General features: G+C 40.6%; 2 protein-coding genes across 2 annotated transcripts; one reads left to right on the forward strand and one right to left on the reverse strand.

Annotated features, from left to right (window-relative positions):
• The first annotated feature begins 1,134 nt into the window (after positions 1 to 1,134).
• On the forward strand, positions 1,135 to 17,165 carry TSPAN13 (tetraspanin 13). The gene is made up of 6 exons (XM_083856951.1): positions 1,135 to 1,243; positions 12,833 to 13,000; positions 14,039 to 14,119; positions 14,954 to 15,067; positions 15,409 to 15,519; positions 16,695 to 17,165. Exons 1-6 carry the CDS (start codon positions 1,181 to 1,183, stop codon positions 16,767 to 16,769), a joined length of 612 nt encoding a protein of 203 aa, XP_083713077.1. The 5' UTR covers positions 1,135 to 1,180; the 3' UTR covers positions 16,770 to 17,165.
• A 4,731-nt stretch (positions 17,166 to 21,896) lies between these two features.
• Positions 21,897 to 27,160, reverse strand: LOC310907092 (anterior gradient protein 2 homolog). The gene is made up of 8 exons (XM_083856962.1): positions 27,039 to 27,160; positions 25,229 to 25,366; positions 24,879 to 24,942; positions 24,755 to 24,807; positions 23,762 to 23,835; positions 23,322 to 23,385; positions 22,821 to 22,904; positions 21,897 to 22,224 (listed from the first exon to the last, which is right to left on the reverse strand). The coding sequence occupies exons 2-8, from the start codon at positions 25,356 to 25,358 to the stop codon at positions 22,175 to 22,177; spliced, it is 519 nt and encodes a 172-aa protein (XP_083713088.1). The 5' UTR covers positions 25,359 to 25,366; positions 27,039 to 27,160; the 3' UTR covers positions 21,897 to 22,174.
• Positions 27,161 to 27,236: the final 76 nt, after the last annotated feature.

Here is a 27,236-nt window from a genome sequence, read left to right on the forward strand (position 1 = left end):
TCATCACAAATTCTCCAGCACCAAAACCTGATAAAGTAAAACTACTGTTTTAGTTTGCAAACAAAGTAAACTGTGCTATGTACTCTTACAGACATCCCAAGAGAGGAACAAGCATGCCCCTGTCTCTTTGTGAAGCGCAGCAAAAAAGATAAGAAACTCTCTTGGACACTAATGCCACAACACTCGTCCACACAGGAACAGCTGGCAGAGATCAGGTGTGTTGTATGTATTACAAAGCATCACTGGGCAGGCTGCAGCCCATGGGGACTGTGAAGACAAGATTTTGGATGGTTGTAGTGAACCAGGACACCGTTCAGGCCAAGTACAAACATTTAATAAAAACTAACTACTGAACAGCAGGAAAATTATTGATAGAGATGGAAGGCTTTGTGAAGTAGAATTATTGTAATTGAAAATATTTAACCCTCAAACTAAGGAAATACACAAATATGTAAGGAGGCGCAGTAGAAATACGACTTAGTAAAAATAAATCAATAAAGAAAATATGTTAAAAAGAGAAAGGACAGCAGCAGTGCTGGGTTGACAGTGGGACTTGACAACGCTATGAAGTGCTGGTAAAATATCCGCACTCCCAATACTCTCTCGGTCTGTACAAGTAAATCCCTGGATGTTTTCCGTGGGATTACACAGGCCACGGATTACAGGGGTGCCGCCACCGGCCAGGCGCCGCCGCCCGTGCGGGAACAGAACGGCGGGGCCGGCGGGGGGGGCGAGGCCCGGGCTGTGTGTGCCCTCACGGCAGCCGGGGACGGGGACAGGGGCAGGGCCGGTGCCCTCACGGCACTGGAGAACGGGGAACAGGGCCGGTGCCCTCACGGCAGTGGAGAACGGGGAACAGGGCCGGTGCCCTCACGGCACTGGAGAACGGGGAACAGGGCCGGTGCCGTCACGGCAGAGGGGAAGGGGAAAGGCGCTCGTGCCCTCACGGCACGGGGAACGGGCCCGGCGGAACGGGACCCGCCCGCACAGCACGAGCCGCCGGATAGCGGCTGACGGCGCCGACGTCACAGCCCTCATTTGCATACATTTACCTTTGCGCCCCGCGGCGGCCAATCAGCGGGCGCCGCTCACCTGCTGCGGCCGCACCCGCGCGCGGCCGGGGGCGGGGCCGCGGCCTCCTGGCGGAGCGGCTGCCGCGCGGGGCGGCGGTGGCGGAGCGATGGCGTGCGGCGGGTTCGCCTGCTCCAAGAACTGCCTCTGCGCCCTCAACCTGCTCTACACGGTGCGTGCCCGCGGGCTCTGCTCGGCCCGCCGCTCCCTCCGCCGGCTGGGCTGCGCTGCGCTGCGCTGGGCAGGGGAGGTGCCGGGGTTCCTGCGCTTCTCTGGGCGGGATGCGGCCGCGGGGTGGGGGGGTCCGCGGTGCGGCCGCCGGGCGGTCGCGGTTTCCGGCCCGGGAGGACGGGCTGGGGTGGGAGCGGTGCGGGGGTGACAGCGGCGGGGCCGGGCTGTGTCACCGCGCGGACGTGGCCGCTCGGGATCAAAATCCAGGGCGGTCCCGGGGCGCTGGCCGCCCGGGGCGGCGGCTGCTGGCTCATCGCCGGGAACGAGCGGCCCCGGGCCCGGCCCGCCGCTGCCCTTTCTCTCCCTCCGGGAAGGGCGCCGCATCCATCCAGGCGTGAAGCAGGGAGGGGTTTGTTTTGCTGTTCCTCAGCCGAGGATCAGCGCCCAAATAAGTGCAGTGGGGGCAGTGACGAGGCCCCAGCCCCAGCGGTGTTCCCTGGGGTGGACCGTGGAGTTACCCAGTCGGGCTGCCTCGGGTGGTGGGGACATTCGTGAGGACGGGGAAAAAAGTAGGATGTTAAACTGAAATATTTATCTTTGCTGGGGAGCTCCAGGCAGGTGCCCGATTTTGTTTCAGGATGTTGGAGGTCTGGTTTTCAACAGAGAAGAATAAAATCTCCAATTGTGGTGCAGCTACGGAAATGTTTTTCCTCACTATCTATTTTTAAAGGGCTCTGAAATAGCAAGGAACGGGAGTAAGTGTAATGGCTTCCTCTCACAGCACATCTGGAGAGGTAGAATGTCCTCTAATGTTTCAAGTTAACAATTGTGCTTGGGAGTGACTTTCAGCAGACTGAAATTGGGGTCAGCCAGTGCTTGTGGGCAGTTGTATTTGTGCTCTTTGCTGAAGGCAGGACGAGAACAAGCAGGTCTAACGGTGTTCATCAGAACAAACAGTAGCTGGCAGTAACTGGAGCTGATGGCCATCAGGATGGAGCTCGAAGGGACATGGAAGCGCCTCTGCTGAAGCTAGAGTTGGTTGATTGTATATTCTTGGGTGTACGAGGTGACCCGACCCCCCTTTCCTCAGAAAAGAGCAGAAGAGAAACCTTTATATAGGAGAGGCTGCACTATTACTTGGTCTCTGTCCTTGGAGGAGCTTGAGGAGTGAAATATGTCCCTGAAAAAGTCTGGAGCATGCTTAGGCAGCCCAGCTGCCACTGTGAAAGTCAGCCTGGATCCCTGTGATGCCTTCGTTGTTGGGCTACCCATAGCCAGAACAGAGGGGAGCAGATAGGTGTTTGGTATCTGTAGTTGAAGGTGAGTTCGATGCATGTAGAGTGTCACAATGGAGCTAAGTTAGAATCATAAAATAGCTCAGGTTGAAAGGGACCCCAGAAGATCTTTGTGGCCAACTTTTTCTGTGATTTTCCTGTCCCAGAAGGTGAGTTATGGGTGCATTATCCCATCCCAATTTCACTTTTCAGTAAATGCAAGACTTCTTTTGTTATTATTGCTATTACTCCTTGAGTGACAGAAGAGTGAGAGAAATCTGGATCATTCTCAGATGGATGCACAAATCTTATTGTGATGTCATGTGGACAGCAGGTTTTGTTTCCTAATGACTCCATCATTTATTTCTACAGCCATATAGCCATATATTAACCAGGTGTAATGACTCTGGTAGGTCTTTTGGGCATATCTGGCCTCAGCAAGGGTGGGTTGAACTTTTGGACTGTGGTACCTGTATAGTGTATTTACAAACTTAATCTCTGCTCTGGTGTCTCCTTGAGTAGACTTTACTTTGTGGGTGTCACTTGGTCTTCTGTCACTTGACCTATATAGAACATATGTTTTTGCTGAAGGGAGGGAATGATGTCTTTAAATGAAAGTTACAGGAATACAAGAATTGTTATTGCTAGTATTGTTTATTAATTATAGACAAGTTACAAGACTTAATGCTTTTAAATCCATGGTTGGAGAAATAACACTTAAGGTACTTAGTTGGCCTGGTAGAGTTGATCCAGTAAAATGTGTGGGCTTCTCTGTTCCTTGGCTGTCCAGAAACCTGGAGTACAAGGGTTGGAGCAGCACAGTGAATGATGGACTTACTTTCTCGCAGCTGGAAAAAAAATGCAGAAGACAATCAGAGCAATAACTTAATAATTCTCTCTTTAAAATAGTGTTGATTCACTAATAAGTGGTGAGAAGGGAGTAGTGATGGTAAGAAGGGATAGCTAATACTTCTTGGATGTTTTTATGGTCAGCATTGATGTGTCTATATGAGATGAACAAACCCTGAAAACTGTATATTGGAGATGTCAGTTTACATTCTGCCTTTCATTAAAACACTCTGAAATAAAATATTATATTGGAGCTTTTTTTTTTAATTTTTATTTTGCAGTACTGCCTCTTTTTCCTGAGTTCTTGTAGTAGTACACCAAGATAAAAATATATGTCCTGGCAGTAATAAATCAGTTACTGGTTTAAGGCAAGAAACCAGAAGCCCAGTAACCTAATTGCTCACTTAATGTTCTTTTCAGATGTTACTTTGCTGATGACTTTTGGTTCTTCTCCTGATGAAGTTAGTGTCCTTAGGCCCTGCCTCTATTTTTCAATCTATTTTATATGACTAATTCTTGCATCTATGCTGAGCCTTGCTGACTTCAGTATGGTTCCTTCTCGGAACCAAGAGGAAGAGTAGAAAAAAATAATTGAGACTATTTGTTGACTCTGGGTATACGATGATGTATATTGTCAGAATAGAGCCTTACATGGAAGAGCTGAATAGAAGAACCTTTAAAATACTAATTTTGGGTATCTGGCCTATTTAGTTTTTATTTAGTCAGTCATATTTATATTTCCCATCAAATGGCAAATCCATACAAACTGTTTAAAGTGCCTGTCCACAGAATTAATCCATATTCAGGGATGTGTTTGTAGCTTAAAACTTAAGCTTCTGAGGAAGGCTTTAATATTTGTGTTGAAGTGCAAGCAGTCAATATCTTTCTTCAAATCTGATTTTCGGAGAGGAAAAGGAAGTTCCTAAATAGTGGTGAAAGGTTGAAGTGGTAGGTGAGCCATGAGATTAAATATTCAAAATTTAAAAAAAATGCTGACAGTTTATTTGGGTGATGTGTGCTGGTTTTGCTACCCAAGCAGCAACTTAATTATTGCTGCAGTAGGAAACATGAAGTATTCATTGGCAGCATGTAAACATCTCTCATTTAGATCAGCAGGCTTTGTTTTCTTACACCTGGAGCAGCCATTTGATTTCAATTAAAACATACAGTATCTTTTCCATTAGAAGTTTGTATTTTTTAGTAGCACAAAGCTTATTCCATAAATGCATCCACACTTACTTGTAACACTAGAAAATACCGTATCAAAAATTTTCATTTTTTAATATTACTTCATTCTCTCAACCTCTTTCTTTGATTGCCTATTAAGTGTCTCGAGTTTTGCATTTATTTTCAAAGCATTGTGTTTGAAAGAGTTTTTTGGGTTTGTTTTGTTTTTCCTATCACTGTTTCTAGTTCTCTGGGTGCTGTAATTATTGAAGGTGCATTTGGGCTTTCTGCCCTCTTTATCAAACTTGCTTTCCCTGTATTATGGAAATATGCAAAGATAAGTATAGAAATTCTCAGATTTGGACAGTGTGTGCTTGGTATCGTGGAATGATTTGGGTTTGGAGGGACCTTCAAAATCATGATGGTCCAACCCCTCTGCCAGTGGACAGAGACACCTACCACTAGACCAGGTTGTTCAAAGCCTCATCCAACCCAGCCTTGAAGATTTTAAGAGGGTTTTTAAATACTGAGGTATTTTATAATAATGTTTGTCTTTATAATAATGTTTCAGAGTTCCTAATGCAGAGGAATGTTGCATCTTCCATGCAAATCTGTCTGCTTCATCTTTGTGCTGCATAGGGGAAACTTGGTTTTAGAGGCAGGGTGGACATTTGGATTTTCATCAGGAAAGGGAATGTGTCTTCATGTTCTCTGGTATTTCCTGACTGCAGTAGTGGCTACACAGAGCCAGGTACAAGCAGACAGGAGTTAGAGAAGCAGAGTTCTTGCCTCAACTCATAGTTTCTTTCACATCGGTGAGTGAGCCTGCGATCTCTGAGTGCAGCTCTGTTGTGGTTTGTTCTCAGTTGTGAGAAGTAAATAACCCTCTGCTCGCCCTGTGTGGCAAGCTCTGGTCAGCATTTAGCTGTGCAGCATCAAGAGTTTGCCCCAGCACCAGCCTGTTCTGTGCTGGTCTCCCTCATTGCCACAACTGGATGCTCAGCAAATGGGGTGGGTTGCCTTGGAGCCATTTCTGTTGTTCTCAAGAACATTTTGAAGATGGCAGTGTAAGCTGGGCTATCTAGTTTTGACATGTAAATAAAACTGGTACAGAAGCTCCCAGGTATTAGTCAAGGAAGGTAATGTTGGTCATGTCCATCTTGTGGCCTTTTTGTTTTTGTTGGCATTTTGGAAAAGGTTTCTGTGCTCACGCTTGAGAACACACAAGAGTACAGCAAAAGTACAGATAGATATTTAAAGGTGTTTATTCCAGGGTTTAGAAAGGCCTTGGCTATACTGTGTCAATTTATAGGCAGAGTGTCAGTGATTTGTGGTGGTGGGTCAGAATTGAGACATGTTCTGGGTCCATAGACAGCCAGGAGTGGGTTTTGGTTTTTCATTGTCTTGTGCAGAGTGCACAGGGGCATTTGGAGCTAGGAAGGCAGCCTGTCCTTAAGGAAAGAGCAGGAGAATGACAGGGCACAGAGGAGGAGGGTATATGGAACATGATGTGTTCTGATACTGCTGATATCTTGTCAGCCATCCTGTGGTGCAGGTGGGCACTTTAAAATCAGCACAACTATTGAGAACCCCTTTGAATGCCCTGTAAGAGCCTTGTAGCTTGTATCATTAGTTGTGGAGTTTTGTGTTCTTGTTTTTGTGTTGAAGGAGATATGATGTGTGGAGGAAGGATCTGTGGGCTCACCAGGCTTTGTGAAAACATTCATAACCTCTTAAAAAACAGTGAACAAACACACAAGTAAAAGTAAACATTTTAGAACATAGTTGTTCCTGCTGCACAGCAGAAAGCTTCCATTTCCAAAGACCAGAGAATATTAAGCAGGGGTTAAATCTAACTGACATTTTAGTGTGTAAGTAGTTTGTTACATGGCCAGTAACGTGAATAACTCTTTACAAGGCCTGAGACTGAAAGAACAGGCTTTTGTGATAGGAGTCAGGAATGCTGCCTTTCACATAAATTGCTTGTTCCACACTACGTGTCTCAAGGCTGTTCAGTAATCAGACCACTGATCACTCTTCATGTAAGTAAGTCACGTAAAGGTGGAAGATTTCACTTTCTGCTGGAAATCCTTCGGAGGTACCCAGAGCTTTCCTTTGCTCTCAGTAAAGCTGAAGTAGTACTTTAAGGAAATAAAGTTGCTTACAGGTTGAGTAGCTTACAGCTGTGATAGAAACCGATTTAGCTTCGTTTTAACTTGCTAAAGGTTATGGTTACACCACCATGTACCACCTGTTGTTTTAGTGCGGTGTTTTTAAATGAAGTGCCAGGAATCAGAATTGTCTTCTAGATTCTCTATGGCTGTACAGAAATGGTTGTTCAAGTTGAAGAGGAGAGTGGTGGATACCTCTACCTTCAGTATATATGCCATTTGACATTTATATTTTAAAGCACCCTTAAAAGTAGTAGAATATGAACTTAAATGTGGAAAGAGTGCTTAAGGAGGATGAATTTCATCATTTGTGTAATCTCTCTAGTTGTAGTTCCTGTTCCATATCCACCCTGACAATTGTTCTGTAAACGTTTCCCTTGCTGATATGACTATAAATAAATGCTATATAATCTCTTTACCTGGGAATGGTAAGTTGATAGTTTGTGAAATTTAAGTTGTGAAATGTAGTTTTTACCAAGTCCTGTTTGTACTGAGGCGATAAGGAGGCGGTGGGAATAGCAGCTTCTGCGTATGACTTCCTTCCTAGCCAGCAGTCCAAGCTAGCTGAAATACCAAGAAGTTGCCAGTTAGTTGAGACAGCAGATTTGCTGGTGGCTTGCTTTTGTGGGAAGGAGGAAGTGGTTTTAGCATTTGAATTGTTTCTCATGGCATTGTATACAGAAATAGGTTGTCAATATCTCTGTTTCTTTTTTGTAATGTAGACTATAAACTTTCACGTAAGTACAGAAGGGATACTTGTGGAGGGAAATATATATTTTTTTTCAGTACAGGAATGAGGGAAATGAACAGCTATGTGCACTAGAGAACTGTGATTTAAAGAAGAGAGAAGATAAGGAAATTTGTTAGAGAAACTGTTATTTTTGGAACATCTCTGAAATTCAAATGTGTGTATATATGTTTGTAAAAAAAAGAGAAGTTGCCTAAACTGGAGTCTGATCTCTTCCACTGATCTTGAACTGAAATGTTCCCTAAAATTTTCCCTATACAGATACTGACACTGGGTAATGTTTTGTCTACTTGACAATATGCTTGAGTTTTTTTTCCCATTTTTTTAATTACAAAATAGAAATGCTCTTATCTCATAGAGAGAACCACTGATCTTCACTTAGGAGTTGTGCTACCTACAGGTTTTTTTCTTAAAAAAAAAAAACCATTTACCTAATTTCAAAATTACTAGTTTTTATATTGAATTATGCTAGCCTGTATTTGTGTGTGTGCCTTTTAAGTAAGGTAGCTAAGGCTTGAATTGGTGAAGATAATATACAGTAAATGAAGATACAAAATACTGTCACCCCTTCACATGTATACACTTTCCACAGCTTTGTATTGTTTTTCTGGTTTGTGGACAGTGTGTGCTTATAGCATCATTTTGTACACAAATTACTCCAGTTCAAGGTTACTACAAATTCTTTGCTCGTAATGCTGGTTGGCTTTTATGTGAACATGCCTTAAGTGAGTGTGACCTTTTCAATCACTTCTGGGAACAAGACTTGTACTCATGTTTTGAAGTACTTCTGAAGAATCAATAATTTGTTGCTCTTTTATTGAGAGACTTTCTTACTACTTGTAAGAAGGTGTTTTGCTGATAGACAGTTTAGAAGCTACGTAGTGAGCTAGATGGTGCAGGAAAGTCTTTGGTCAGTGCTAAATCCATCTTATCTACCTGTTAAAACTTTGATTTTTGGTGTGGAGAGAGTGGCATGGTCAAAGTGCTGGTTGTGGAGTTTGGGAGTGTTGTTTGGAAGGCATTTTTGAGGCTCATCAGTCCAGGTGCCTGCTCAGAGCAGGATTATGAATAACAGTAGCTTGCTGTCTGTGGCTTGGTCTGTGGAGTCTTGGAACCCCCTGAGATCATCACCAAACCACCTTGCAGATGTGTTTTCCTATGTCCAGTCTGAACCTCCCAAGCTGTTACTTGTGATCCCGGAAGAGTTTGCCTCCAGGTTTATGTAACGTGTCTTCAGCTTTAGTTAGTATGTGATTATCCCTGGGCAGCCTCTTTGTCATACAAAACAAACCCAGATCCATCACCTCTTCTCAAACCTCACATTCTCAAGGCCCCATGCCGTTTAACTGACTCTTACCAGGTTCTCAAATTCCTTTTCCACCTGGGGGACTTGAAATAGAACACAGTATTTCGGGCTTCAGTCTCACCAGCATTGTGTTTCCTTTGATTGCACTCCTCTTGGCTCTCCCTGCTTGCAGTGAGAGCTTGTATTCAACCTGACAAACAGTTTGATCCCTGTATCTGTCTCATTAAGGCTGTTGTTCAACTGGTCCCATCCCAGGCTTCACTGAAGCGCCCAGGAGCACAGTTCATCACTTTGCAAGGTTCCTAAGGTTGGCTTATTCCTCAAGTTTATCAAAGTATGTCTGAGTTAGATCTCTTTTTGGAGAGTCAACTACTCTTCCTTGTTCAGTATCATCTACAGATTTTCTGAGGATTCATTTTGTGTTATAATCAGGTTGTTGATGAAGATAGTGTGTGATAATGGCTCCAGTATCAGCCTTTGTGGTGGTGCTTACCTGCTGATGCTTACAGCTGGATGCTGAGGCATCAATTACTGCCCTTCAGGTTCAGCAGTCTGGCCTCTGGCCATTCAGTCTAACAGGCCATTTCTCCAACCTTTCTGTGGGAAACTGGATTAGCACTAATCACTAAAAACTGGACTTTGATTTCAGATATTTCTGGTACATACATCAAGCAGATATTTGAAGTGTTACTAAGCAAAGCTGGCTTTGTGTAAGTAAATTTGTATAGGTAAAATGAAATTTCACAGATAACTCAGTCTTCCAAGGATGACACCGTTTACTTTGGCAGATTTCTGCTGCTGTGAAGTGTGGTCTCAGTTAAATAAAATGTGACATTCAGAAGTTCTGTAGAGAGTCCTTCTTTCTTTATTTAGCAGAAATACATGGCCTTTTTGCATGCAGATGAAGCTTGTATATTTAGAATGTTCATGTTGCTCATTTGAATTGATTAGGGTCACTAATTTTGTTTCAGGGACATTATACTATAAAGCTGTAGTTGCTTCAGTTTTAGAAATATTGCATTTAAATATTTTCATCTCAAAACACTGGAAATAAGCACTGTTGAGTGGTCATTTCTAGTGGCTAAAAAGTACATAACTATGAGCCTTTCATTGTTTTACAGATTTTTAAAGACTCTTCTCAAAACAGCTTATTTTTCCTTTTTGTAGTAGCGTGCTTTTACTTTAGCTCTTTGCATTTTGGCACTAAAACACTATATAGAGTTATTCCTCTCATTCAGATAGTCCATGCCAAACCTGAATATGAAGAAATAACAGTAATTTCATCTTTCGGTAAACATGTGGAGGAGACAGAAACTTAGAACTATATCAGTATCCGGAGTGGTTAGTAAATCTGTAGTCTCCATTTCAGTTTTGAAGCAGAGTCAATTTTCCATGATTTCAAGTGGCAAGATACAAGTAGCCAGTAATGATTTTGATACAGATCATGGACCTGTCTGACTGGGTACAGCATTTTCGTGTAGTTTGTCAGCCAGATCTCAGCAGCATGGATCTGTGATCCCACTGAATTTCCAGATGTTTTAAGGATTTTGACAATGGACAACTTTGTCAAGTGAAAGAAAATAGAGCCTTGGTATTACTGAGGTAACGCTTGAAAATGAGATTGATAACTCTAAAACTTGAATGTGACAAATGTGAAACTAAAATGGTTTTTGTTATTTCCTGAATATCTGGAGTTCAGTAATGGATTTAAAATCCAGGGAGGCTTTTTTCCCCCAGTTGATTGAAAACCAGGCCTTTTCTAGATTCAGCATGTGGCTGTTTCTACCAGAAAAGCTTTTTGTGCCAGGGTGTTGGGACACTTCTAGCGTCATGCAACTAATTTTATGCATATGTCATCAGATTAATGTAAGATGAGATCAGCAGTGGCAGCAAGAAGCAACTGGTACCCTGCACCTCACAGACTGTTTATCCAGTAAGTCTTGAAGGCACAGATTTTGTCTCTTGTTTAGATTTCAGTATTTTGAGAACAAACTAATTGCATCTAATGCTTTTGAATCTCTTACAAAATGAGTAAAGAGCTGAACACACATTTTGGTATCCTGGAGGCAGATTGGTGAAAGATTTGCCTTCAGACAGAAAAGTATTGGTGAAAATCATTAGAAACAAAGTTTCGTCTGCTCTTTTTTGTGAAATAAAATAAAATTTGTCATGGCTTGTGAGAATTTTATTTTTAACAACCTATGTAGTGACAGTGTGAGTTTAGTGCTTAGAAGCTGATGCAGAGCCTGGGATGTCAGACAGCACTTTTTGATTGGGAATGGGGCTATGTGGTTTCTTTTGTTACTTGCTTCTGGTACTTATATGGAAAAATAAATCTTTCCAGTGGAATGAGACAGTGAAATAAAGTAAGTGGGCATAGTTTAGAAAAGGTAGGTATTGGAATAAACTGTCTGAGTAACAAGGCTAATTTTTAATGTACTGGTATCAGGAAGTTTATAGTCTTGTGCAACAAGGATTCAGAAAATTTGTCCATGTTAGAGCCAAGACATTTTATTTTTTTCTTCAATCCTCTCTGTAAATTCGATTCTTGACTCCTTTGCCTGTATTTTTTGTTTTAAATAAATGTGGTGGTTTGGGCTTTTTGTTTAAGAGAAACAAATGTGAACTTATCCTAAAACTGCTGGTATTGAACAATTCCTTTGAATTTTGTATCTTTTTTTGTCTCTTTATATGTAGAGAGAAGTGTAGGTATAACAAATATCCTGCTTTTGTCCTTGCAGACTCTTTAAATTTCTGGTGTGGATTACTGGCTTTTGGTAAAAAGTTTTTTGAGATGTATTCCTCTGTGAACACACAGAAAAAAATCCACCTGCAGTGTTTTGATCTTGATGAGCATATCTAGTTGTTTTATTAGCTTTTTTGATGTTATCTGAGATTTCCATGTTTCAAAAGCTCCATTACATAGGTTAGTCCTCTAGAATGTACTTAAATGGAAAAAATATACAGATGTATTTGACATTAAAACCAACAAGAATTCCCAGCTGTAGGGTAAGTTGACTAAAGTGATAAGTTGGAAATTACCTTTTTTTTAATTATTATTATTATCCTCCTGCTTCTGGGTAAGCAGTAAAATGTCATGAGAATGTGCCTTGTTTGAATGGAAATGGTGAGCAAGTGTAAGTGCTTGCTCTATACCTGTTGTTAAATGAAGCCAAGTGGTTGGACTAGGCCAAGTGCCTACTGTTTTATATTGTTGGTTTGAATTTTTTTTAATAACTATACAGCTGGGTATTTTTTGGTGAGATGAGAGTTTTGGAAAGTTAAAAGTTGCATGTTGAATTGGTGTCATTTAACAGAGAATATAATGAGTAGTGTTACACATAGGTCTGTTTCAAACCAGAGAGTCTTGGGCATCTTGTGCCTTGGACATCTGGGTTGGCTTTGTCTGCTGCTTTCCTCCTGCTGGACTTCATTACAGATTTCCCTGCAGCTTTTCATGTTGGAATTTCTTTCTTCTTGGGGTTGTGTTTTTTTGGTGTGGAAACAGGAAGGGCTGGAGCTTCCTGCCCATATAAACAATAAATCTCTGTGAAGTAACTGGGACAGATTCCTGCCTGTGTAGAAACTTCTTTAATTAATAAATACAGCTGATTGCAGTAAGTTTTGGCAAAGTGCCCTTTTTTACACGTTCAGAGCTGTGCAGCTATATATTCTATTTTCTTTAAATATACTGCCACAGTTTCACAAAACATCTGAAGTTTTTGTTCTGAATTTAAGCCTATGATTTTTAGCTTGTTTGTCAATTTCGTTATGATCTACAGTTTAGTGTCTCTAGTCAGTCACTGATAGTACAACATGGCTTGACTTACAGGTAGTTTGAGTTGTAACAGTTCCACATTGACAGTGGAAGAATATGTATGCCTTAAAACATCTGGAATTGAAATTACCTATAGAATGATGTAGAGGATTGGTTTGTTTAGGGTTGTGTTTCTTCTCTTTGCACCAGAAAGGAAAATTTTACCTTTCTAAAAACAACTTCAGTATAAAAAAATTATCTGTGTGTGGGAGCCTGTTTTAATATGCAGTCTAACTTTGTGTTTTCTCTTCCCTCCAGCTGGTGAGCCTGCTGCTGATTGGAATTGCAGCATGGGGAATTGGCTTTGGCCTCATCTCTAGTTTCAGAGTTGTTGGAGTGGTAATTGCAGTGGGAGTCTTCCTCTTCTTTATTGCCTTAGTCGGATTGATTGGTGCAGTGAAACATCATCAAGTATTGCTATTCTTTGTATCCTTCTGATGCATTGCATTGATTGCAGCGTGGTTTGAGCCATGTAAACAACCTCCTCTGTCAGCTGAGTGCTGGGGGAGGTGCTTCAGAAACAGAAATTCACAATCTTACTTTGGTCAAGTACAGTTTAAATTAGACTTCTTTCCCATTTAACTTCATTTCAGTTTCCTTTTTTTTCCTCCACTGTTTGTGCTCTGAAGATAGAAGTATTCATGTCTTTTTTAAAAAATGAGACTATTTTAATTCTTCGAGAGCTTTTTATGGTAAAGTGGTTTTTCACTGTGTCACAGGTGCCTCTTACTGTGTGCTCAGCCCTACACAGAACTAAAGTAGGTGAACTATTAATGTTTAACTTTTGTGGTCTGTGAATAAGAACTGACCTCCACTTTACAAACAGCTTAATTGTGTGGAGTATCCACCTCTGAACACAGCAGCCAAATTTTGAAAGTACTCCCAACTTTCAAAACATGATCTTTAGTCTCAAATTTTGTTCTTTTTGTTTTTTACCATCTTCAGATGCAGTAGTCTAAAAGTGTGTGAGGCTGTGCTCCAAGAAGCAACTCTTACTCTTTTTTTTTTTAATCTATGATAAATTTATTTTTTTGTAATTAATTGCAAGGCTCTGCCATTGAAAAAAAGTAATCTGAATATGCAGTACCCAGAAAAATATTTTCTCTACTACTTTAAGTGAAGTATATTGAAATGATATGAATCCCTAAACTAGGAGAAAATGGCTGGAGATTTTTCTCTCAAAACACCTTTTATTAACCTCTCTGCTCATGTTTTCTTGCTGGGCAAGAAAACCCAGAAATACCAGCTTTATATAGTAGTAGGCAAAAAGAGATAATACGTAGTGATTGTATTTGGGAACATTATTTACACACATCCAGTTAATACATCCAGTCAGAATTTGCTTCCATAGTTCTTTTGTTTTAAAGGTCTTACTGTTATCCAGCGAAATAAGGAATACCATTAGGTGTATATGTTATAAAAGCAAAATTAATTTCAGAGGATATCCTTAGCAATTGTTTCCAGTACATGATTATTCTTCTGCTAGTCTTTATTGTCCAGTTTTCTGTCTCCTGTGCATGTTTGGCACTAAATGAGGAACAGCAGGTAAGAAAAGTTTCCTGACTTCGCAGTTATCTATAGCATAACACTATAAATATATATGTATGTGTATTTGTATTACACCTCCATAAAATGGGGAGAGCATATTTTAATAAAATCAGCATTGTCCTATTTATTAAAGACTAGACCTTGGTCAATGCTTGGCTGTGGTAGCTAGAAATAAGTACATTTGGGTCCTAAAATTACTTTTTTTTTTTTTAATTGATTTGTTTTGAAGTTTCCTTTCTAGGTTTATGGTCACAAGTATAGCAGCGTGATATCTTGAATATATCTCGTGTTCAGCAATTTCAGATAAGCTGATGAAATAAACAGTAAACATGGTGTAAATTTGATAAAGTCACTGAATTGTTCTTGCATAACTGGAAAGGTCGTAACTACATTAGGCAGTTACATGTGAAAATACAACAGTCTTCCATGTGGAATGGAGACTAGTTCTTACTGCATAAGAAGTGGGTAAAGGCACAGTGACCAAATTTTTTTTGGTTTTGCATGTGAGGGTGCTTTTTTGTGCACCTAGCCTGGGCAGTCCCAGCTAGATTAGTCGTATATCCTTTTACTAGTGATCCTGTTGGATCACCATGTTAGCAAAAATGAAGGAAAGGAATTATACCCATGAATGTGCTGCTGTTAGGTGCTGTTCTTTCATTAGCTACACAGCCTCTTTGGACACTCCAGTCATTCTTTAATATGTTTATATTCTCCAGTTAAGCATCAAGATCTGAAGGCTTTAGTTAGGGCATTATCAACTTGATTTTGTATATTGGCTTGCACTGAAAAACAGTTCAATTAATGTAATTTGTATTTGCTTATGGCTTCTAGAGTGAACTCCTAGAGGTGGGATGGAGCAACACCAACAGCGCAAGAACAGATATTGAGAGAAATCTGAATTGTTGTGGATTCAGAGTATTCTATGCGAATGAAACCTGCGCCGCTGTAAGTTCCTCAAGTGTGAAAAACCATAACTTTTTCACACTGCCTTTGTCCAAAAATGTACAACTGTTTTCATAGTTTCAGAACACAGCATTTTAACAGATGTGTAAAGTAGTTGTTACAGTGTTACTAAGCTTTTCTCTTAACTTACTGGAAAGACAATTACAGGTCACCCTGCAAAGTTTGTACTCCACTGTCATTTATATATACTTGCTCTCTTGGAGTCTTTTAAAACTCCATGGGTTTTGTCCATTGGTAGCAGTCTCTTCTAGAGCCAACTAGATGCTTTCAAACAACCAATTGTCATCCAGCAAATGGAAAACAATTCTCTGTATCTGCTACAGGATTGTCTTAGAACTCTCCACTGTAGACCATGTGCACCGATAATGGAAGAATATTCTGGAATGGTGCTGAGATTTGTCGGAGGGATAGGACTCTTCTTCAGTTTCACAGAGGTGAGTGGGTGGTTGGAAAATTGAGTGCTTTTTTCCCCCCACTTTTAAAGCTTTGTTTTGTGAAACACAATTTTAGGGAGTTTATTACGGGAAACCTCAATCCAGTCTCAGGAGTCAAATAATTAATTAAGCCACATTTTTCAAAGCTATGAGTTTGCTTAGTCTGTCAGAAGGAAGGCTTTTCTTGCAACTTTGTTATTTAGACCACAAACCTCAGCATTAAAATGTGCTTCTGTAAAGTTTAAGCTTTTCAGAAAGTTAGCTGTTCAAGTGGACCATCCTCCAACAGTAATAAAAAGAGTGCTGCTGCTTTACCTTATTCCCTCTTCATCCCACCTATTCCCCACTCCAGCACACATAAGGTCTTTGAGGGTTTGTTTTTGTTTTTTTTTTGATGCCACCTATAGTGCAAAGATGGAGTTGCATGAGAAGTGAAATGTATTTTAAACACTAGGTTAAAATTAAAAAGGTCTTTTGGCTCTGCTTTAGTACCATGATGATGCATAACTTGCTTTATTGATTGGAGTATAAAATTCATCAGAGCAGGTGTTTTCTAATCGCCAAGTAGAGCATGTGAAAATGCTCCTCCTGCCTCTTAGTGCATTTTTTAGAAGGTTTGTACATATGACAGCAACCAGAGAGATACAGCAACTTAAGCAGAACCACGCTGACCTCTGCCATTTCATCTAAAAATGTGAAGGTGCTGGGAGCAGGGAAGGTAGCTGGGGGGAATGGCAAGATTTGAAAATGCACAAGAATAGCTGTATGTGGTAATGATAAAATGAAACTATTCAGAGGATTTTTTTAATCATTATGCTAAAAGCAGCTTTATGAGTATTTATCATTTGAAAGGGGGAGAAGAGTAACTTTCATTGTAACAATGGGAAATTTTTTATTGCATTGGGAATATGGCTTTGGCTTTTGTTGTTTATAGTTTTGTGAGGTTCGGTTTGTTTTTCTCTCTTGCAAGGTTATGATTTTTCTCAGAGAGAGAGAGTGCATTCTTTTTTCTAATTAAGAAAGATAGAATGTGGTTGTACAATTTTAGCAACAGTAAAATATCCTAAACTTGTATAACTGGAAATTCATTCTCATGATTTTATGTTTAAAACAAATTTTGTAAAACTAGGGATGGAGACCCTCTGCTTAATAATACCTTTGGTTTTCATTTTCAGATTCTGGGAGTCTGGCTGACTTACAGATACAGGAACCAAAAGGATCCCCGTGCAAACCCTAGTGCATTTATTTGATAAGTTTATAAAGGACTAAATCTTCTCTCTGCACCCTCTACTTAAAAATACTGATTCTCTATAGTTTGGTATTTCTCCATAATAGGTATTCCACGTGTACCTAAAATAAAACTCAAGTTCTGTAAGAAACTTCTGTAAGAAATGTGTAGTTTTCATATTTAATTTCTACTATTTTTCTTCTAAGAATCTCTATCTTAAAGTAGATGGGTGCATTCAGTAGCTGGGCAGAGTTGAACTGCTGGTGAAGACTTTGTTAATTGATGTGGTGAACTCCATACAATGAGTTTTATAGCGCTACTGGGTTATCTGGTGTAAAAAAAACCCCAGAGGTATTTTCTGCTGTATTCATTGATTACAAAAATTCACATGAATTCTCATTAAAATGATAAAAATTTATGGTGGATGGTTGGGTATGATTTACTTAGGTTTTAGGATGTACTCTAGTAAACTTTTTTGTCTCCCACTTTCCCGTTAAGATAAAAAATAGAAGCTAGAGATGTTATTTTCTGTAGTGCACATAAGTGTATGTTAATGACTACTGTAGTCTTCACCTCTCCCTTTCCCTGTTTGTTTTGGTTTTCTGGTAGCTTTAGAATTTTATTGAGAATAAAAACAATGTTAATGAATATTGTCATTATGAGAACAATGAATTAAAATCAGGAGAATGTAATCTGCAGCTGATTAACTTGAAACTTTTTTCCCTTGACAAGTGAATGAGGTTTGGTATTTGCACAATCAATGTCATCTCTGATGTAAGAAACTTGATGTCTGGAAAGTTGTTGTACAGCTATTTTTTTTAGATGGTGTAAAGTCATTGTTGTAATAACTCAGCAGTGTATATTTCTGTGTCATCCAGATAACAGTCTTGATTTCATGAGAAACTGAATGACGTGTAAAAAAAAAAGAAAAACAGCAACAAAAAAAATGGTTTCCAGTAGTTTGTTTTCTGAAAACAGAGAATTCAAGTTAGAATGGTATGTTACCCATGTAGAAAGCATTGTCTGAGCTGAAGGAAAGCATGATCCCTCTTGCTGCCTGTAAAAAAGTGGTGCATCAGCTGAAACAGCAGACATCTAAATACCCAAGGTGCACAGTGTTCCATTTGTTTCTAATCATACTGAATTGCAGATCTGCACTGCACTTTTTCTTCATTCATTCTTCACTCAGTTGTTGTTACTGGCAGGGTAGGCAGTTGCTGTAGCCTGAAAGACAAGTCTACAGGAAGAAAAGGGGAAGAGTATTAAGGCCTTTTGCCAAGGATTACAGCTCCTGAGCAAGATGGAAAGGAAGTCTGGAAGCAGACAGAAGTAGATGCCCTTTTAGAGAGATCCCTCCTTACTCCTGCAGAGGAGGCAAAAAGAAGTTGAAACATATGCCCATCAAAGCACTTTCGGACTTTCATGGGCTGAGTGCTCCTGAAGAAGGAATTATCTTGAGGTTTTGAAGGGGAAGAGCAGAAACTGAAAGCAGAGGGTAGTCATGAACTTGATATGGAACTCCATCTCTTCAGGTGTAGCTGAGTTTTCAAATCTATGTTCAGCACCTTCTGGAGCTGCTCTGGGAGCTGCTGTGTTTGGCTTGAGCACATACCTAGAGATCCAGAGTAAGAGCCACTCATGTGCTGAAACACCTGAAGAGCCTTCAGGCCTGCTGAAGTCAAATAAAATGTACACAGCACTTTTCCCAGTTGCTCTCCAGCCATTCCCAATATGTGGCAAGAGGACAGTGATGATCTCATGGCCACCTTTAAGAACAGGTCATTTTCCTGGTTTAGACAGGCTCTGTGTTTTGTGCATTACAGTAATAAATCCAAGGAGTTGTCATAATGGAGAGGGTTAATGAAGGTTAAAATAATACCACATTGCTACTTCAATTTTGACCATTTTCCTGGTTGTTTTTGTAGTGCTTAGTTTTGGGTGGATCTAGTTTCATAAATACAGTAGATTATACTGGAGTGTAAATGTGCACCAGTGCAGAAATACTGAAAATATTACCACTTCCAAAACTCTCCTGTCTCATAATGTGAATTTGTTTTAGTAGTCAAAAGACAGATCAGTGGATTGTATGGAATGATTAAAGTTTATCATATTAAAAATATATCATCTCTCTGGGATTGTGGTTAAACAAACCCATCCACCCACACAAACACTGAAATACCTAATCAGAGGTATGGATTTGCTTTCCAAGTCTGATTCTGAAGGGGGCAGTAAAACACAATGAGTCTGACTTTGATTTTGGAAAGTGAAGAGTGTTGTCTCTCAGAGAAAGTGTGACTTGTGTGAGTATTGAAAAAATGCCATACTATTCTGACGTGCCAAACTAGAGCACTTTAAAAAGTTATTTATACCTGTTCTTGGTGGGTTTTCATTGAACTTTGTTGCTTTCTCTTCTTGAAAACCACTTTCACCGCACAATGACTTTTTGTTGTTGTTTTCTAGAGATGCTTTTTAATTTTCACCTGACTACTTAAGATTTGGACTTCATTGTAACCAGGTTTTCTAGAAGCTATTTACAGCAGCACAGTGTCAAAGTAATGGAGTAATTTCACTTGCAGCATTCTTACTCCTTACATTAGATGGCTTTTGGCCTTAGTTTGTTGAAATGCTTTCTTCAATTTGGTTATTCTGGAAAAATGTAGAAAGACGTCTTCTTTCAAAACATACACATTTTCATCATATAAAAGTAATTGGCTATAAAACAATCTAAATATTTTCCATCTGTGGGAGAAAGTGAATCCAGATATTGACCAACATTCTGATACTACCGCACAGTATCTTCCCCCTTTCACGTGAAAGTAACTGTTAGAAAAGGGAAAGCTTGTATAACTTGAAGTGATATCTGTAAAAACATACCTTAAAAGCTGTAGCTGACAAGTGAATAGGAGTGTGTTAATATTCTTGCATTACTGTTTTAGACCTAATTAATTATAAGATTGTCTGAATGCTTAAGTGAAATTCTTAAAACCCCCCCATTCATCCTGTGTATTTGGGTTATGTAATGATCATATGTATTTTAGCAATGATTTCCCAGGTTTTCCAGAGAAATAGGCTTTTTTTAGATATCTCAGCTTGGCTTGATGCCTCTGTAAGCCTAAAAAAAGAATCTGAATTTAGAGAAAAGAATTAAAATTGCAGGATTAAGTTGACCATTTATGTATTAAGAGTCTTACAAATTTTGTTACAGTAAAAAGTAGATGAGAAAAGCATAGCCTTGAATGCAAAAAAATTTCAGTTTCTTGATACTTGCAGGCTGGACTAACTTGTGTATTCACATCTAGGCATGTACATTAGTAGACCCTTGTAGTTATGCCTTATATCCATTTACTGGATGTTATCTATAGCATCAGTACCTCAGTGTAAGAAAATGATGCTACTTCCATAGTGTTATAAAAACAGCATTGTAAAACATGATGCCACGGGCAGCCTTTATGTCATGTAGCTCTAGCAAGTGTGTATGTAAAGATGATTCTGATAACCAGCTGCTTTGGCCGCCCTCTGTGCTGTCTCTCAACTAAGTGATATGACCACATTTTTTGCTTTTTCTGACTGATAAATGATTCTAGAGACTCTTTCAGCCCCCCACTGCATCTCCTTCTCTTCTGTCTTCTGGATGCTGCAGTAGAAAGTAACATCTTACTGAAGTGCTGAAGGAATGCTGAATTCCGTGTCTGGAACCCTTTCCAGGTACCTGTGGTGGTTTTTTGGTAGGCAAGGTTCTCACAGCTTACCAAAGACCTCCCTTCTGATTTTGCTGAGGGGATTCCCTTGAGCTGAACCTCTTGCTTCTCTCACATGTCCTGCCCTCCCAAGTGTTTTCCTCTTATAGTTCTCACTATGACTGCTAGTGGCAGTAATGGTAATAAAAGTGGTGAGAGTGCTGTTATTGCCAAAGAGCTGAGGAGATAATAAAGGCATTGTCCTGGCCAAAGCGTCTCATTGATGCTGCTGCTGAGTTCAGAGACAGCAGATATTTGAGGCTGGAAAGTCTCCTTTTTGCATAAGTTTTTATGTGATGTATACTGTCATGGTGTTCATCTACAGCATTTATTTTAGTTCTGACTTCTCTTGTCTCTTTGTGCTTATAAATAAGCAGTTGTGAAACCAGCCACATAGTCAATGTGGTATCCCTTTATTAATCATCTAGGGGATTTACTGAAATCTGATAAAAGTAGGGATCTTTTAAGGGAAGCAGTTACATCTTAAATCACTTCAGAATACAGCCAGTTCAAAAGAAAAATAATGCAAACAATGTATGCAAACAATCCCATTGTCTAGTCTCAAATACTTTTCTGTAAAAGATTTTCACTTGCTACCTTACCTGTAAAGAAAGGGCTGATGATGAAAGCTCCACAAAGGCTGGTGCTACTAGAAAATAATTGGAGATAAAGTAGGCTGAGTAATAGGGAGCTTAGCTAGCTGCTGAAACTGGAGATAAAAAGCTGCTTTCCTCTGCTGGGTTTGTCTGAGTGAAGCTGATTCTCTTCACAGTAGCTTGTGTGGTACTGTGCTTTGGATTTGCAGCCACAATGGTGCTGATAACACAAGGTTTTTTTCTGTGACTGTGGGCACAGAGTCAAAGTCTTGGCTGCTCCCTCCCACTGCCCTGCCAGCAAGTAGAGCTGGGCTGCAGGAGAAGTTGGGAGGGGACAAAGCTGAGACAGCTGGCTCCAGCTGAATAAGGGGATATGCCACGTTCACCATACCAGCTGGGGGAAGAAGCAGGAAGGGGGACACATTTGGAGTGATGGTATTTGTCTTCCCAAGTCACCATTACATTTGGTGGGCCCTGCTCTACTGGAGGTGGCTGAACACCTGCCTACCTATGGGAAGCAATGAATTAGTCCTGTGCTTTGCTCTGCTTGTGCACACAGCTTTTGCTTTATCTATTAAACTGTCATCTGAACCCCTGAGTTTTCTTATTTTGATTCTCTCTTCCATAACACTGGAGTGGAGTGAGAGAGCAAGTGGCTCTATGGGGCTAGGCTGCTGTGATTGAGCCATAACAGCCTTTTACCTACCAAAGTGCTTGAATGTAAAATGCAAGCTGTTTTCTCAAGCAACATGATGCTTTTACATTTTCTGATAATGGTAGGTGAAGAAAAAAAAAAAAACAAAACCCACAGCAATGTTTTGTATGTAAACACTTGAAATGAATTTATTTTTTAAAAAATCATTTTTACAGTTGAATCATACAGTATTCTTCTGTACGCCTTAAAATAAAAGCCTCCAGCTTTTAAAAATATTGCCCAGTACAAAAGTGCTAATGTAAAACTGTAGTGTTTATGTATAGAAACCATGACTACACATCACTAAATATCACTCTAAATAGGCTCTTCACCAATATCAAGGTGTGGAGAAGAAAGGGAAGATAAGACTTCATAATATTTAAGGGCTTTCTTCTTCGCCTTACAGTTCAGTCTTCAGGAGCTTCAGCGCTTTCTGCATATTTGAGTACACTGGAAATGAAATATTCATGCATGTTATTTTTGCTGCAACTTCCTCTGCCAGCAACCAAAAATGCTGCAGAGAAAATGTCATTATTATTAAAGCTTTTAATCACGTGCCTATTGCTATAGGGATTCAGATGCTCTTACTCTTCCAAGCAATTTGTGAACATCATGGGTTTAATTTTTACTGGTGAGAACATTCATTAATGCCAACACATGGGCAGAGATTGGAGCTGTGCAGCAGTGAGGGATGGCTGTAGCAAACATCTTTCCTTGCTCCCAGAAGGTTTCCTGACCTGGCCTGTAGGGACTCGTGTGTGAGTTCTCACCATTGCTTGCTTGAATGCTGCTGAATTATGCAAGTTCCTACTGACGTATGCTTGCTTTTAAAACAGATGGATGTTTAAGGCTCCAGGGTTCTGCCATAATTTTCTTCATCTCACTGGGTTTAAGTCTAGCATCCTGTTTAATTTTAATCCTGGTTAAATGTCTTTTCAGCAAGTACTGATGGCAAGGATCTGTAATGCTTGGTGTTATTCCTTGTCACATGAAAAATGTGACTGCTTTCAGAATATTTCCAGAATGTGTCAGAACACTCTACTTACACAATGAAATGTCAGAGGGCTCATACGCATAGAGACGGTTTGAGTATCTTCCAGTAATATCTGCTCTCACAGTCAGGGAAGGATCTGGGGGAAAAAGGATGAGACAAATTGTAGATGTTAATCTTCAAGCAGAAGGAAATAAAAGGAAATAAAGCTTTCTGCACCCCTGCTTGCTTCCTAAATATTTCTCTGAGACGTGTCTGCTTCCGCTGACTAAGAGGTTGTTCCAACAGGGTTACTGACATTTCAGTTTTAAGTGTTGTGTTTGCAGGTTTATTAGGAATGGCATGAGCCACCTATTCCAGCAACTGTGGCATCAGCCATTGAGGGAGGAATGCTGGACCTGTGAAGCTGAGTGGTATTGAGTCAATATTTGACCCACAAAACCAACTTGAACCTTTATATCTCTCATGAAATATATTCCTGTTATTCCGCCTGAGGATTTGAGATGCATGATGCAGCAGGGGCTCTGAGATCAGCTTTGATGCTTGAGGTACTCACCTATGAACAAAACCCGAGGGACGTACTGGCCATCAGGTGCAAGATTCTTGTCTGTGGTTTCATACTTAAAGAAAACAGAGAAGGTTCTTAGTCAAGGAGAGTGTATTACCTAAATATTTTTTTCCTTCACCATACTTTGTATTATGAAATACAGCTCAAATACTACATATTTCAGTTTAAGAGATTGACTGTATGGGTTACAGTTTTTTAACATCTGGAATTGCAAATGGGTAGCAGTTCATGTTATTATTAAACTTTACATTTCCTCACATTCTGAGTTTATGATAAGTACAAGTGAAAAAGACTTACTAAGAAATCTCATGCTTCAGCAGTGGCCATTTTCCTAGCCAACCCTAGCTATTAAACTCACGTTAGAGAAGCCATAATTAAATTCAGAACTTTGTCGCTTTCACTTAATTAAGTGTAACTGGGAAACTTACTACAAGATTCAGGAGAATGAATTTTTCAGCCAGTTTCTGTATATCTTTGTGTTCAGCAAAGACCTTCTTGAGGGCTAGAGTAGAAACAAATGAGAAAGAAATGGATGAATGCCCTTGAAATATATTGTTCTCCAAAAAGAAATTCAAACAAACTGATGAAACAAAATGAGAATTTCCAGTTTACAACTGCTGCAAATAAGGATTTCCAGTTTATTCCACTGGGACATGATCCATTCATTTATATTCTGCATTAAAGAGCAATTGCAATAGTGCAAAATGTCCCATCTTCCTTCAGAGATTACAGCTGGCTCTCAAATTTGTCTGCTTAGGTTTAATTTGAGCATTTGACCCTTCAAAGCTCCTGTTCTGCTTATTGTGGTTTCTGGCCCCAGATCTCAAGCATGTAGGGCTTCAGACTAAAATGTTTGGATGGGTTTAAATACTTGTACAAGTAGAGTCTTCTGGAGTTACTGGAGCTGTGGATGGATACAAAGATCTTGCCATGTGGATTGACTTGCATGAAGGAGAGCCCTCGGATAAACAGTTACCAGAAATCCTGGAATAGCTCAGTTTCAGCCTGGATTGATTTAGTCCCTGGCTGGATTCAGTCTCAATCACTGATGATATCAAGAGCTGAATATGGTATTTCCAAGAAATTGTTATTTGTTGCTACTGGTCTTCCTATTGATTTTGGCTGATCGTGCTGTGAACCAAATTCAGATTTGTGAGAGATCAAACCCTACTGATCTGTGCTCATTTCTGTATCCATTTTGTATCACGCAACACTGCATTACCACTTCTATTTTATTTCTACACATTGGAAAACACCTTTATGGTACAGTAACTTGAAGAACACTCCCCATGCTTGTGCAAGCTAGTACTTCACTCAGGTTTAAGCAGAATGGTGGCTGATTTTTTTTTAAAGCAGTATTTTTCCAGAAAATTAAAACAATATTTATTTCTTTTTTTCACTGCCGAGTGCAAAAGGATTACCTTGGCTGTGTGGGCAGTCTTCCAAGTGGTGGATGATCATCAGGGGTTTCTGGCTGTAAAAGAAGAGCCCTGGTTAGCACCGGGGGAGGCACGGGGGGTCGGGGGGGCACGGCGGGGCGGGTACCTGTGCTTGGCCCGGAAAAGCGCCTCCTCGTAGGTCTGCGTCCAGATGAGCTGGTCTCCCCAGCCTGCGGGAGGGACAGGGCACACACCCCCTCAGACAGCGCCCACAGGCGGGTCCTGCCCCTGCCCACCACTGCCGGGAGGGGCCTGGAGCAAACCCGCTGCCAGAGGGATTTAAATCAGGAATGGAGGAGGAGAGGGTGCTAGGAAATACTAGAAAAGGTTTTGCAGAATGAGTTGCAAGAAAATTAATTTTTTTAGAATAGCAGAGTAGCTGAAATATTCACAAGATCGCACTTTTAAAAAATTTGGTGGAGGTTATTTTTCAGTTGTTTGCGGGTTTTTTTTTACCTCTGGAGAGCGTCTGAGGCAGTTTTGGCTTAGCGGTAGTGTCCTTTGAATCCTTCTTGCCTGCATCCTTTGCCAGAGCACAGGAGATGACAATGAGCAGCAGGAACATGGACACGTAACTCTTCTCCATGGCTGCTCCTGGAACAGGTGAGAGAGCTCCCGGTGACTGTGGTGCCCGCCGCAGGTGAGGACAGACCGGTAAAGCAGCGGCTCGAGTCACAAATATGCAGCGGGGTGAGTCAGGGCTGAGAGGAGCAGCTCCAGGCAGGGCCCCCGGGGCACGGAAGGTTTCTGAGGTTTGCTCAGAAAACCGCCCTGAGGGACCCAGCCGCTCCCAGTGCCCTGTTCATGCGCTGGGCTATGGCCCTTTTAGGATGTGCACTCTGTGTTTGTGAATATCTCCCTCTCCTTTCTACATATATTGAATGTGCTCAGTAAAATAACTGAGTTACAGCAATTCCAAAAGTTCTTACAAGTCCTAATAAGTTCACAGTTGTACCTTGATCGCCCAGCGCTAGAGAAACCCGGCCGCAGGTGCTGGAAAGTTCATTTGTCTCAGCTCTTCCCCCATTTTGCTGGGGGAGCAACTCAAATGCGAAGTCAGAGTGTTTAAGTTTCTAAGTCACAGTGAACATTAGCATGCACACAGCTTAATGGCGTCGAAGCTTCCAATCCTGTTTTTTTTTCCCTTAAAAATACTATCTAATCCTAAACCCCAGCAGAATGTGTAACAAAAAGAGTTGGGAGGAGTTGATGTGTGGCCCAGTGAAAACTGAAATGGAGTTTGAGGGTGGAGCAGCTCATAGCACAGAGCTTTTCCTGAGCCAGGCTGGCTGGGGCTTTGAGATGAGACAACTCTGATGAAAAGCTCCTCAGCATTCAGCTGAAGGGGAAAATTATTTCAGCAATGTGACCCTATGTTTTCTCATTGCACGTCCTGCTAGAAACTAGAACCAATATAATGGGTACAAAAAGAAAATTTAAAATGTTCTAAAAGCAGTATAGAACATTGAAAAGATTCATTAAAAAAAAAAAAAAAAAAAGAAAACAACAACAACAAAAAAAGAAAAACCAAGCCTACAAAACAACCCCCACCACAACAGCCGACTGTTTTTAAGTTCAGACAATGAAAAATAAACAGAAGTGTTTTTCCAGGTAGGAACTGCAGGAGGAGACATTAGCTGAGTTTCCACGAGTGATACAATGCTCTTTACTGGGATGTCCAATAGAGCTCAAACATCCAGAGAGTCCCTGTTTCAATGGTATGAAATACAACTTTTGCAGCAAACTGCATTTCTGCTCCAAGAAAAGTCTCTTAGGCAAGGAGGAAAATGGCATGAAGTTCAGTTAAACTCTGGATTGTCAGGGTTGCCTCAAGAATTGTTTTGGCTAGAGCTGTATGGCAGAAATAATGCTTCTTTAAAAAGGAAGATAATAAAATTTTAAAAAGTATGAGACAACCAGGAAACTCAAGATCAGGCATGCTGAAGATCAGGTTGTGAGGTTGTGGAGGCAGCATGCAGAAAGCAAAAACAGAGGAACCTTAAACCTGCTCCTTAAAAACCTTGCCTCTGGAAGACTATGTGCACTTTTGAAAAGCTTTCCAAAATAACCCCTCTTCTGTTGTGTTTTTTTTTTTTTAAACCTGCAATGCCAATATTTCTCTAGACATTTTCCTTCCTTCCTGTGCTGGACTGTGCCTGCTTTGCTGAGGTCTTCTCTTCCCAGTGACCAGATTCCCCATCCCCAGCTAGCTCGGGCTCACAGCTCCCCTGGTACCTCCCGCAGCAGGGAGTGTGCAGTGCCTTACCTTGTTTACTCGCCCAGACGCCTGCCAGGATGGGAAGGTGTTCCTGGTTCCAGTGTGAATGCTGCTGCTCCTACTGCCTATTTATGCACCTTCACACCCCAACTCCACCCACAAGCTTTGAATTTGAATACTACTTTCAAAGAGCTAAACTTTCTAGTTTTTCCCCACCAAAAGGTTCAGAGTTTATTTTGTATTAAA

Source organism: Zosterops lateralis (genome assembly GCF_965231275.1).
Source record: "Zosterops lateralis genome assembly, chromosome: 1".
In the NCBI taxonomy this organism is placed as follows: Eukaryota; Metazoa; Chordata; class Aves; order Passeriformes; family Zosteropidae; genus Zosterops; species Zosterops lateralis.

What these genes read in the sequence shown, in the direction of transcription:
- LOC310907092 (XM_083856962.1), bottom strand. Translation starts at nt 25,358, where the DNA reads ATGGAGAAGAGTTACGTGTCCATGTTCCTGCTGCTCATTGTCATCTCC. An exon ending in CTTTTCCGGGCCAAGCACAG is followed by an intron (nt 24,808 to 24,878) that starts GTACCCGCCCCG and finishes CTTCTTTTACAG; the next exon opens with CCAGAAACCCCTGATGATCA. An exon ending in GCCCTCTGACATTTCATTGT is followed by an intron (nt 22,225 to 22,820) that starts GTAAGTAGAGTG and finishes TTTCATTTCCAG; the next exon opens with TGTACTCAAATATGCAGAAA.
- TSPAN13 (XM_083856951.1), top strand. Translation starts at nt 1,181, where the DNA reads ATGGCGTGCGGCGGGTTCGCCTGCTCCAAGAACTGCCTCTGCGCCCTC. An exon ending in ATCAAGTATTGCTATTCTTT is followed by an intron (nt 13,001 to 14,038) that starts GTATCCTTCTGA and finishes AATTGTTTCCAG; the next exon opens with TACATGATTATTCTTCTGCT. An exon ending in TCTTCTTCAGTTTCACAGAG is followed by an intron (nt 15,520 to 16,694) that starts GTGAGTGGGTGG and finishes TTTCATTTTCAG; the next exon opens with ATTCTGGGAGTCTGGCTGAC.